Consider the following 12,880-nt stretch of genomic DNA (forward strand, 5'->3'; position numbering starts at 1 on the left):
TAGGGGAAATATGAATGTTAGTATAAATACCTAAATTTCGAGGCAAAGAAATGTAACGTGTTAACTGTGTTGCAACCTGGTGTATCACAGAGGACTGGTAGTGCCTTTTATAGTCTTGGGTGCCTTAGAGGTCAGAGACCATCGTTACTACCGTTTGGCAACTCTGATGATGGGTGTTATTCAACTACTGGCTGGAATTAAATTACACAATGTGACTCTCTGCCTATCAGCAGAACAGAGACTAATGAAAACATTTTAACTTCTTGATGCAAATTATACAATCACACCCCATAACCCTGGCTGGGAAAAGGTCCAGTTTGGAGGGATCAATTTTCGATCACACTACATTGACAGCAAACTCACAGTGCCTTTCAAAAGCCACACACTGAGAAAAAAAAAAAGTCAAGAGGAACACAGTATTGCTTCATTTACAATTTACTAAGCTCTTCCAGTGTTTCAGAGTGACATGGGGATTTCAACTATCTAACATGAATGGGACAAAAGGTGGACTTCGAACATATCAAGCAAATGTCTTGATCGAATCAGACTACTGGTATAGTTTTTCAATCTATCTGTAAGAAATGTCGGTCTTCCATCCAGGCGATCTTGTAATTCACAGGGTTGGGGGTGGGGATGTTAATATCCTAAAATTAAAGAAAAAAAGTTAATTTACTTATAACCCAAATTTCAATATCTGTACTCCTTTCCACACATTTTAATCTAGTCTGCTAATGAAGACCTTCACGTGTTCCCGGTCAGTGGCTCAATTCAAATGTGAAGGGCGCCCCAGGGATTAATTCAGCCAGCTACAGTTCTCACGTTTTACCATTCAAATACTGAAGTTATTGAAGCACATGTTTCTCCAAAATCTAGTTAAGCTAGATGAGTTTATGGCTCTAGTAACAGTCCACCAGAGGACTGCAGTAAACGAGAATTAGGTAAAAGACCAGGGGAAAATGCCGATATTGACCAAGAGCAGAGTGTACTTGCCAGGTCACTATTGGGATTCTTCACTTCTCTACACTAGGTCCAAATCTGTTAGAAAGGGGACCACTTAGGATCTTTAGGCTGACATGTGCAGGTAAACCCAGAGAGGCCCTTCTGTCCTTTTTGGCCATGACTTGTATTGAGAGACAAGTGCCTATGAAGGGTTACACAGTACCAATAACATTTGAATGCACTGCTGGACATGACCTTCTTGGCAAACTCAGTCCATCCATCACACGTATAGGCTGGAGTAAACACTAACACTGAGAGAGCTGAGCATCAAAATGAACACACCTTAAAGTTGGAGAGGAATAGGCCCGTGTTGTGCTGGTTACACTATCTCATACTGGTTATTTGTTATGGCGCGAGAGAGGCAGTAGGCTAGAGAGATTCCAATCAGCTGGAAATAAAATACAAGCAAAATTAAACACACACAAAGCTTAAAGACCTCAGGATACAGGTATATTCTCCTTTCACTGCTAATTCAGTACCAATTTCCTTAAGTTTTTTTCTAGAGTAAGCATATAAGTGAAGTCTAACTACTATTGTGATCTGGAATTTCACAACCACCACTGACAAAAATCACTCAGGAAAATCTTGAAGTTTGGGGAAACTTTTCTTACTCTTCCTCTCAGTTATCAGAGCAAAAAGGATATGGCTTAGAATATGCATCTCATCAAGTAAAATGTCCATCTATCAAGGCAGAGATTCTCTTGGAGGATTCTAAAACAGTGCTGTGATGATGAAAATGTTCTGCAATACCTGTTCTGTCCAACACGGTGGCCACTAGCCACATAGCTTTTGAAAGATGGCTAGCGGCTATTAGTGCAGATTCAGAAAGACCTAGCAGGGCAGGTCTTAGAGAACTCTGTAGTTGTGGAAAACAGTGTGGGAAAACGTAAGATGCAAGACAACCAAAAATTGGAATGAAAAGAGCAAAACTACTACATCTCTACTGTGATGAGCAACTGAGAGTTTTGTGAAAATATGACTCCTCTAAAAATGCCCTTGCTAACCAGGGCCCTGAAGCAAAAACTGAAGCCTTCAAAGTGGAAATCTTATAGCTTACACCTAACAAGAGTGATGAAACATTTCCTAACTACAAGGACTTACCTGGAAGCAAGCAACTCCAAAAGAAATTCCCGCAACAACTCCCATTTCTGACTCTATAATGGTCATCACCTTTATAAAACAACCCTAATGGAAGAGAAAAAAAAACTTTAAGTACAGCTCAAACCATAATAAATACTTTGATCACACATCTCTGCGAAAGATGAGCTACCTTAGCCTTTGATTGTTCTTTTATTAAAATGTATTCTTTCATAACAAATCCTGTCTCCTTTGAGGAACACAGGTTCCACCTTGGATTATGCATTTAAGTGTGAAATCAAGTCACCAATTTTCTGAGCTTCAGTTTCCTCATTTATTCAATGAGAATAACACCTGCTCTGCCCTATTTCAGATTACATGTACTGTGAGTGAAAATTAAATTCTTGTTTTACTCCTTACTTCATTGTTTACTTTATCTGCATCTCTCTGAGGAGAACAACCTTCAAGTTTACAGCAGCTCTTGGGAAATCCTTTTTCTGAGTAATAATTAGTATCCTTCCAGTCTCTATAGTCGGTGACACCACAACAGTGCAACTGAAAAAAATCCAACAGAAGCATTTATAGTTCACATTACCACTTTGTAGTCAAACAATTAAACCATCATCTTAGATTATACTTGGTGATCTCTATCGTAAGACATATTTTAAAGCAGCTGTTCTCTATTGGCATTATAATTCATGAGATTAGCACTTTGGGATTGGCCTTACTTTCACTGCTACAGTACAAATGAACAACGTCTGGTAGGCAGGGCCCTATCCTCTTCTCTGAGGGAATAAGGAATGTGTTCCCCTCTTGAGAAGCCACCACCTATGACCACTTACCGTATTTTGGATCTTGTCTACTGCATCGCTTCTATAATCTCCCGTAGCGTTATATTGCTTTAAAGCTTTGTCATAATTATTCTTAAAGCTGTTCTTAATCTACAGCAAAGAAACACAAGGCCAGTAAACAAAGATTTTAGAATGTTCTTTTGGTTTCTACGTCAAATAAGAAATTCCCACATCCGACCAATGGTCCTATCTTTGATAGCAGCAATGTGTATGGTAATTAACTTCTATGGTCCAATCCTGTCTTCTAAGCAATGTAAGTTTAGCTAAGGGGATTCCTAAGCAAAACATTCCAGTAAAAGATGATAACGACTAGAAGTTCAAAGTGCTATGGGAACACGTATTTATTCAAGTGGCAGCTTCCTTCTGCTATATCTCCTCCCACCCTCAATCTTTCTTCACTTTCAATTGAGTACACATTTGATGCCTATGGGATTTTTTAAGCTACAAAATCTCACGCTGGGAGAATGCACTACCACTTTGCACTACCACTCTCATTGATGAGCCCTCAGTACTCATTGAATGACTTCCTAACCCCAGATTTATTAAGGTTTTGATGAGTGGAGAAGGTATCAATTTTGTGTTATCAATTTTGTGCTTTAAATATTTTCCTATCGCTAAAGTTATAAATGGTACTATCTACACTTTAATAGGTACTTATACACAGAAAAAATGACTGCAAATACAAATAATTACGGGTACCTTCAATTTTCTTCTGGTGACTATCAGTCTTTACCAAAAAAGTGGGCTAGGTTTTTTTTTTTACCAGAAAGTCATTACTGTCAGCTACAGGTTGAAAAGTCAGCTTTAAACACAGCTGTAAGTGATTTTTTAAACTAGTGAAAGCTGTCGCTTAGCTCTATTACTTAAATTTATCCAGCTTTATCTCTTAGAGGATAAATTTTCACATATTAAGGTTCCCAAACTCAAGCTTACCTCATGTCTGAAAACAAATCCTACGATGGCAGCGACCAGTTCAACCAAAAAAATGAGAGTCAGAAACATTGCATACTGCAGGATAAAAAGAAAAGTCCAAGTCAGTCTATACATCACAGCTGCAAAGGGAGTCAATGTTCAGCACGTTTTTATGGAAAAGGGCAGGGAAAACACAACAAAGGTGGGAATTGGCAGCTACACTGTTACTTGCTAAGTTTTCATAAGGAAGAGGAAAAATCAAAAAGGGCCATGCCTAGTTCCAAGAAACAAAGCCTACAACATATAAGCCTTTTCAGAAACCAACAACCAATTCTAAGAAAGCAAGGACTCACCAGTTTTAGCATCCATGCAGAAGCTCGGCAGGTAGCAAAACAGCCGAAGGTGCCCAAAAGAATAATGACAGTGCCAGTGCCAATGAGCACGAAGGGGACATTGGTGGCCTTCTCATTTAAAAGGGAAAAATAATTCTCTAGGCTCACCTTGCCCCAAATGCCAACAGCAAGAAGGATAACACCAGTGATCTATGTGGGAAATCAGAGAACTGAGAGTTACACACTGTATACAGCAACATCTTCAAACCACAAACCACTAGGTGTTTAAGAAACAATAGGTGTGAGAATTGATGTAGCAGTCTGTGGCCAAAGAGCTGTGGCTGGGAATATGGTAGACAAGGGGGTGGGGCTGTACACAAGAACAGGCCTTGATAAATCCACACGCTGGATCACTGTGGCCAGGACAAAACTAAGAGGCAGCTAGAGAAGGCACCTTGACAAAATTCTTAAACTTTATCTGTTTTTTTTGCCCTAGGGATCAAAACTTAACTGTTTTACACCCGCCTTAGGAAGAAAACCTTTCCGCAGGTGGGGGTGGGGGGGTGGGGGGGAGTGTTTCTAAAAGTTCCAGAAACTTTCCCCTTCCCCCCAGTTCAGAGATGAGCACAGGGTACAAAGGGATGGTACACAAAGCAAGCCCAAGGACAGATTGGCGGGAGTGGTGCCATTACCATACTTACCTGCGAAATACTCCCCTCTTATGAAGCAGTGAAAAGAAAAAGACTATTATGCAAGCGAACCCTCACCGGGGCCGGGCAAGCCTTGCCTCTCCAACGGTCCGGGGACACCCTCTGTTTGCTCTGGGGGGATTCACTCCCTTACTCGCCCCCCGGATCGAATTCCAACGCTAGGCACGTCTGGGTCCCGGCTCAGCCTCTCGGCTGCCGTTGCCCGACACCCCGACCCGCGCGGGCGAGATGCCCGAGCCCGAGCTCGAGCCCCAGCACGTCGTCACCAGCGCCGGGGCCCCAGCAGCGACCGCCGCCCCAGCCCCACCAGCGCCTCCCCTCCCCACCCCCGATCCGAGCTCCCTCCGCTTGGGGTCACCCCACCCCCACCCCCACACGACCCCAGCCCGGGATCCCCTCCCGTCCCCTGGCGTCTCCGTCTCTCACCCAGAAGATGAATGTGTAGATCAAGAGGACGCTCTTGAAACAAGTGATGACCGGTTTGGTCTGCAGCCTCCGAGACGGGGACGCCATGACTAGCCCGAGACCCTGCCCCGCCGCGCCAGGCGATCGGAACAGAGTGAGCGAGGCGCGGAGCCCCCGAGTCTCCCCGGAAAGTGCCGAAAAGTTACGAGCGTCTGCGACTGAGAAGAGCCGGAAACACTGTACAGTTTTCTAGAGGGCAAGGCCCGGGAGGCTGTCCGGAAAGTGACGACAATTTCCGAGCGCCCCCTGCCGAAGGTTGCCGAAAACTCTACACAAAAGGTTCTAGTGTCGGAAATTTCTTAGATCTTCAAAGGGGAGCTTGCTTCATTTTTTCGCTCAAGGAATCTTTCCCGCCCGCCACCCCTCCCCCTGACCTTATAACTGCATCATATTGTTTCTATCACCAGCGGCACCAGCAGCACCAGCAGCGCTCTGAGATTCGGCCTCGCCGGCCTCTGGAGCCCTAGAAGGAAAAACAGAAATGGAAAGAGGTTAAAAGTGACCTAAGAATATTTTATGACATAGCAAAATACTCTCAAGAAATATATTTCCAAAGAGAAACAAAAGCAGATCGCAGAGCGATACGTCCAGTCACATGTTTTTAGACAAAAACCGAAAGGAAAAGTGCAGTTTACCTGAATGGTAGAATTACGCTGATTCCTTTCTCCTGTTTTGTGCTTTTCGATTTTTGAACATTGTTTTATGAGGTGGGGAGGGGGCATAAGAATAATAAGAAATAATCACTTGTACGAATTCCAAAGGTAGGTATGAAAGATAATGAATTTTAGAATTTCTCTACAAGAATTTGCCAAGCTCCTTTATCCCTCTCCTCCCTGATCCTCTAAGTGACTTGAGAGTTGAGGAAGAGTGTTTTAAAGTACTTAATCCTGAAATGTAAGTTCAGCTATTAGCTACCAACTTCAAAAAGGGAGGGCGCTACAGAGAATACCAGGTAAATGTGACCCCCTTTTAAATGTTAAAACTGAAAGGCACTGTATTAGTCCAGCCTTCTGGTTTTTCAGATCAAGAACCAGCTGATCACAAAGAGGCTGAAATCATAGGTCATACAACTAACGGCAAAGCCAAAACTAGAGCTAACTGTGCTTTGCAGTCATCTCCCCTCTTATACAAGCTGTATATGGTATTTGGTGTCTGCTCATCCCCAAGAAATTCTCCCAATTGCTTAGATCTTCCTAGAACTTGAGACCACGTGTTCCTAAGGACTTAAACTGCTTACAGGATGAGAATGAATCACCAGAAAGTTTCTGGTCCCTTATGTCCACAGGCAGCCCGAAGTCAGACTTTGGGATAAAGTGGAATAAAAAAAAAAAAAAAAAAAAAAAAAAACAGCCCTCTTCACGGTCTCCTAAATACTGGAAACCTCAGGAGAGGGATTTTTTTTTTTAATCTATTAAAGTCTGGTTTCTCAACTAAAGTATAAGCTCTTTGAGGGAAGAAACTGTGTCGTGTGTGTGTGTGTGTGTGTGTGTGTGTGTGTGTGTGTGTGTGTGTGTGTGTTATTTCTAGGGGGGTGGGATTAGAAGACAGTATCAGTTTCCTAACCAACCAATTTACATCATCATTGACACAAGCTTAACATTACAAATGGGCATTTACTGTATTACTATGGCAATAAGTCCTGCATTAGTGAAGAAGAGATGGATACCTAAACTTTTTTGCTCGAAACCTTGCTTTAAACATATACCACAGAACCAGAAAACAGGAAAGTTCCATTAACTTGGTCACACAGAGCTTCCCTGTGCTTCAAATATTGACCTAGGACCAGCTCCTATAGCACCATGCCAGATGTCTGAGGTCCAAGAGAGCAACTACTGGAGAATTATTGCACTGCCACACTTTATACTAAAATCTTATCCTAAAATTAGAAAAGCCTAACACATAAATACATGGAGAGAATGGGGAAATGATACATCTGTACACCTTGTAAACACTAAGCCAATGTCATCAGGCATAAGGCAGACATCAACTTTTAAAGTACCACATATGCCATAGCTACAGGAAATGAGGTTGAGGGGGGCTCTAAGTATAATTAAAGCTGTCTCCCTAAACTAAATAGCACTATCTGAGGGGTTCTCATATTAAAACAAAAAAGTATCAAGGGAAGTCTTGCTAAATTCTTGTCATCTTAAATGGAAGTTTCCTCTGAAGCTTAGGTTTGTACCATGTCCTGAAAGGGATTTTCATTGTGAGCCTGAGAGCAAATAAATACTTCTGTGGCTGAAGAAAAAACAAAATAGTCAAAGCAAAAGCCACATCTTATTTCCAAGTATGTGTTGATTTTCCTCCTCTCCCTTCCTCTGCCACTCACAACGCTGCTTTGTTTGAATAGCAGTCGGTGCCAAATTAAACCGAGAGCTGACATGGAATTTAATATTCCTATGGCCACAACACCTTGCACCAGAGCCTCCCACCCTGCTACTCCCCCCCACCCCACCCCATTGCCATGCCACCAAACCCAGAAGTTCAGTTTAGTTCAAATTTAGGCCTGGGTCTGGGTCCAAACCCAGACAAAGGGGCGTCTCATCCCATCTAGGCAATGTAACAAGTAATTCTCTAGGTTATAAGATTATTCTTTAAAGTATTAATAATGACTACAATATTGAGCATTGACTATGTACCAACCACCGTTGCTAAGCAATCAACAAGCGTTGCCTCATGCTTACATTACAAAAGCCCTTATTGTGAGGTGAGGACTACCACTGCCCACATTTTACAGATGAGGAGACAGGTTCAAAGAGGCTAAGTAACTTGCCTAGGACTAAGCCTTGGCAACTTCTGTTTCCCTCATCAGAAATGGGGCCCACTCTGTGATGAGACATGGCTGCCATTGTACATTTAAACACAAACAAGGGCTCTTTGCAGCCCCTGAAGCACAAGAACCTCAATGGTTTCCCCAATTCTACCTCGTGCTTGGGGTTTTTTGTTGAATTTTACTTTTGCCTTCACTCAATAGCCCAATCACCTAGGAGGTAATCCTGCGCATCCCAGAGTGGTAGAGAGTTCAATAGTTCTTCTGGTTCAGCCTCTTAATTTCTCCCTCTTTTCTGAGCACAAGAACATGTTTGATGCCGAAAATGTAGGAAAAAAAGAAGATACCTTCCTTAAGTATTGTTGCTGCTTGTTTTACATTCAATATTTAGTATAGATTTGTGTCCCTTCCCTATTAACTTCGTGTAACTTTCAAGATTAGATTAAATGTTTTTCTTTGGCATTTAAATGATGCCTCCCCCAGCACATGTATCAACTTATTTCCTACAGCTTTTCCAAAGTGAATTTTCTGTTCCACAATAAGCCAGTATGATTATCTTCCCCAATAAATAAGATCTGTTCCCTGCTCACTTCCCACTCTCCAAACTCAAAATTCCTGCCCCCCGCAACTTAAGGTTCAGCTCAAACCCAACTCAATGAGAGCGTCCTCCCCCCAACCCCCCAACCCGGCCCACACACATACCTTTTTCTTTAACATCAGTGATTATACTGTGACTACTCACGTTAACTCATACCCTTAGTCCATTACTACAGTACCTGCTTTCAGTACCTGCTTTTTCTCTACTTACCTGTCTTACATCCCGTTGTTCAGAAACTACTGCGCCCCCTTTTATACTCTCCAGAACCCTAGGACACAATGCTCAGTTGATGAGCTCCTTTGGTGCTCAGCCAATCTTTGTTCAGCTCATTGGTCATAGCTGGTCTCTGAGGCTAACCACGTAGTAGTCAGCCAAGGTTTGATTAAGTTAAATGAAATTAAAAACTAAATGTCTAAGCCATCCCAGTGTCGCACTGACATAAACCAGAAAAATTAAGTTGATAATGTCTTGGGACATTACTACTGATTGTCTTAGGAACCAGTAAAAAGACATCAGGCATTTCGCACAGAATGCATCTTATCTCTTATTCACATAATGATCTTACCATTTTCATTTTCTAATACCTTTTCTAGAATCCCTCCAATTACCTTTGGCTAAGTGCCTATCGTAAAATCTAAAAGCACCTTCTACTTATTTTCTTAAAGTGTCATATTTTACATTACAGCCATCAGATAAACATCATTTAAACACATAATTTAAATATCATCATTTAAACAGATAATTCATAGGTATAGTTTTAAAAATTAGTTTCCTAAATAGGAGTATCTTTTTATTCCTCTTGTCTTTTCAGATTCTCTATGAATCCTTTCTTCCCTTTCCAGCCTTGATCTTGCCTCTTTCAAAAAGGCTCATAATATACAGTTTGAGACACAGAGAAATGAGAAATACTCCTAAATGGTATTAAAATTTACATTTCCATGTCAATTTGTCTTAGTCCACTTTCTAAGAAAATTGTTTCAAGTCTGAGCTTGTTGTGCTTTGCTGAGATCTCAACTAGGCAAGTCAGTTTCCATATCTAATATTTCTTAAAACAATACCTTATTGACTGCTGAGGGGCTTCATATTAAAAGTCTTGAAGTTGAAAATGATACTGAACTTTAAGAACCTTAAAACTTTGTATTTGTATGCATGAATGTTGCCAGTCTTTGTCTTATCTTCCCAACCAAATCATAGGGAGAGGTGTTTTGTTTAACTTTATATCTCCCACAGTGTCTAACATAGTGTTACCCACACATAGTAGGTGCTGAAGAAATGTTGGTTTTTTAAATTGACCCCATCTGTTTTGAGCAAGGTCTTCATATTACCCATCCCAGTGCTTCATACAAATGCTGCCCCTCTTGTCTCATTTATCCCCTTACTTTGACCTCCCTATGATTTCCATAATCTTCTCCTTCATTTTTTTCTTTAATCTCTCTCTGCCACCCCTGTGCCCTGCTCCTTCCAGCCCTAAGTGGGACATGAGGCCTTATGCAGCATCCTCATCTTAGCACGTGCTGGGCTCTGTGTTTGGTGCTGGGGGAATGAAGAAGACTATGCCGTGGTCCCACTCACAGTCTAGTAGGGGACAGAGATGACTCTGAGATGAACAGACTAGTAGAATAGGGGACAGAGATTGTCATATATCAACAGTGACAATAAGTGTGATAAATCCTGTAACTGAGACATGTACAGAGTGATATGATAGAAAGGAAGGTGAAGTAAACCAGTTCTGGCTGGGGTGGGCTGAGGGAAGCTTCTCAGCAGCAATGATGGATACGGTCTCAACAGCCCAGGAAAGAAGGGAAAGGGTTACAGGGTAGAGTAAATATATCTGCTCCAAGCTACCACAGTGTGAAAGGAAGAGCAAGAAGTTCAGTGTGTCCAGAATGAGGAGTCATGGGGTGCATGTTTAAAACTAGGCTGAGGACATAGGTGGGGTTTGCTTGTGCGGGGCACGGTGTGCCCTGCTAAGAGCTGGGACTATACTCTTTGCCAAGAGGGAGCCAGTGAAGGGTTTTTTGTTGTTTTTTTTTTAAGGTTTCCATTGTTTGTTTGTTTATTTATTTATTTGTTTGTTTATTTTTGGCTGTGCTGGGTCTTCGTTTCTGTGCGAGGGCTTTCTCTAGTTGCGGCAAGCGGGGGCCACTCTTCACCGCGGTGCGCGGGCCTCTCACTATCGCGGTCTCTCTTGTTGCGGAGCACAGGCTCCAGACGCGCAGGTTCAGTAGTTGTGGCTCACGGGCCCAGTTGCTCCGCGGCATGTGGGATCTTCCCAGACCAGGGCTCGAACCCGTGTCCCCTGCATTGGCAGGCAGAGTCTCAACCACTGCGCCACCAGGGAAGCCCAAAGGGTTTTTTTTAGAAAGAAAACAACCCTGGTAGAATTTATTCCTCTGCTCATTCACTAGCTCTCTCTCCTCTCTCTGTCTCTCTTTCTCTCTCTCTCTCTCACGCTCTCTGTCTCACACACACACACACACACACACACACACACACACACACACACATTTAACAGATTCACTATTTCCTAACACATAACTTTAATGTAAACTACTATATCTGATTTCAAGGACCTCACAATCTGGCCCTACTGTATTTATTCAACTTTGTTTCCTACTGCTCCCCTGAACCCATCTCCCCTCTGAGCTAACAATGAGCCCTTGTATATGTCATTTCCCTGGCCTGAGAGCAGACCACGGCCCATGTCTTCCCACAGAGACCTCACAGTGTATTCGGTAGCTTTTGGAAATTTATATGGTCTTGTACAATTTTCTAATTGTTGTTGTCCCCCTTCTCTCCCGTAGTTAACATAAACCCTCTGGGAGCTGGAGAGTAAGCTCCATAAGATCAAGAATCACACAGTTTTTACTCATCACTGTCCTCCGGTTCTTAGCTTATAGTAGATGTCCAATGAAGGTTGGTCCACTAAACACACACAATTGTAGTTCAGAACGTTTTTGTTACAGCCACTATGGAGAGCAGTATGGAGGTTCCTTTAAAAACTAAAACTAGAACTACCATATGACCCAGCAATCCCACTACTGGGCATATACCCTGAGAAAACCATAATTCAAAAAGACTCATGTACCACAATGTTCATTGCAGCTCTATTTACAATAGCCAGGACATGGAAGCAATCTAAGTGTCCATCAACAGATGAATGGATAAAGAAGATGTGGCACATATATACAATGGAATATTACTCAGCCATAAAAAGAAACGAAATGGAGTTATTTGTAGTGAGGTGGATGGAGTTAGAGTCTGTCATACAGAGTGAAGTAAGTCAGAAAGAGAAAAACAAATACCGTATGTTAACACATATATATGAAATCTTAAAAAAAAAATGGCTCTGAAGAACCTAGAGGCAGGACAGGAATAAAGACGCAGATGTAGAGAATGGACTTGAGGACACAGGGAGGGGGAAGGGCAAGCTGGGACGAAGCGAGAGAGTGGCATGGACATATATACACTACCAAATGTAAAATAGATAGCTAGTGGGAAGCAGCCGCATAGCACAGGGAGGTCAGCTCGGTGCTCTGTGACCACCTAGAGCGGCGGGATAGGGAGGGTGGGAGGGAGACACAAGAGGGAGGGGATATGGGGGTATAAGTATACATATAGCTGATTCACTTTGCTATACAGCAGAAACTAACACAACAATGTAAAGCAACTATACTCCAATAAAGTTGTTTAAAAAAAAAGAACATTTTTGTTGAATGTGTGTCTCCTCCAATCCATGAGGGCAAGGATTATCTCCATTTTACACACTGATGTCTATCAAGTATTGATACCTCGAACAGTGTATGGCACATAATAGATACTCAACAAATATTTGTTTAATTAATTAGGATTAGGATGTCAGGGATTTTGTCCACCATCCTTAACACAGTCGATGCTTGATAAACTTATTAAATGAATGAGGCCAAGACCACGTCTTTGCCTTCTTTATACAATGATCACACTGTTGAACACATGGTAAACACTCATTACATATTTTTGATCGGTGGATGGGAAATGAAATGGGCTTGCTAATGAACTTTTTATTATTGTAAACACAATTCTTCCCTTCATAACTGAGAAGGGGGTACCAATTTGCTTACACACACAAGGAAGAAATCATTTCTACAGCAGCTAAAAACATTTCTTCCAGGGCAGTGCATTTAAAA

At 42.0% G+C, this 12,880-nt stretch overlaps 1 protein-coding gene across 2 annotated transcripts; it reads right to left on the reverse strand.

Annotated features, from left to right (window-relative positions):
• Nucleotides 1-419: 419 nt before the first annotated feature.
• On the reverse strand, nt 420-5,514 carry TSPAN6 (tetraspanin 6). 2 transcript variants are annotated; one of them, XM_059910060.1, is made up of 8 exons: nt 5,308-5,514; nt 4,193-4,381; nt 3,861-3,935; nt 2,919-3,017; nt 2,497-2,631; nt 2,101-2,184; nt 1,282-1,387; nt 420-644 (listed from the first exon to the last, which is right to left on the reverse strand). In XM_059910060.1, the coding sequence occupies exons 1-7, from the start codon at nt 5,392-5,394 to the stop codon at nt 1,319-1,321; spliced, it is 738 nt and encodes a 245-aa protein (XP_059766043.1). In that variant the 5' UTR covers nt 5,395-5,514; the 3' UTR covers nt 420-644; nt 1,282-1,318. The 2 variants fall into 2 exon arrangements, with proteins under 2 accessions (XP_059766043.1, XP_059766042.1); XM_059910059.1 differs by lacking the exon at nt 4,193-4,381 and having other exon boundaries at nt 5,308-5,490.
• Between the last annotated feature and the right edge of the window lie 7,366 nt (nt 5,515-12,880).

This window comes from Balaenoptera ricei, chromosome X (assembly GCF_028023285.1).
Source record: "Balaenoptera ricei isolate mBalRic1 chromosome X, mBalRic1.hap2, whole genome shotgun sequence".
NCBI classification, from domain to species: Eukaryota; Metazoa; Chordata; class Mammalia; order Artiodactyla; family Balaenopteridae; genus Balaenoptera; species Balaenoptera ricei.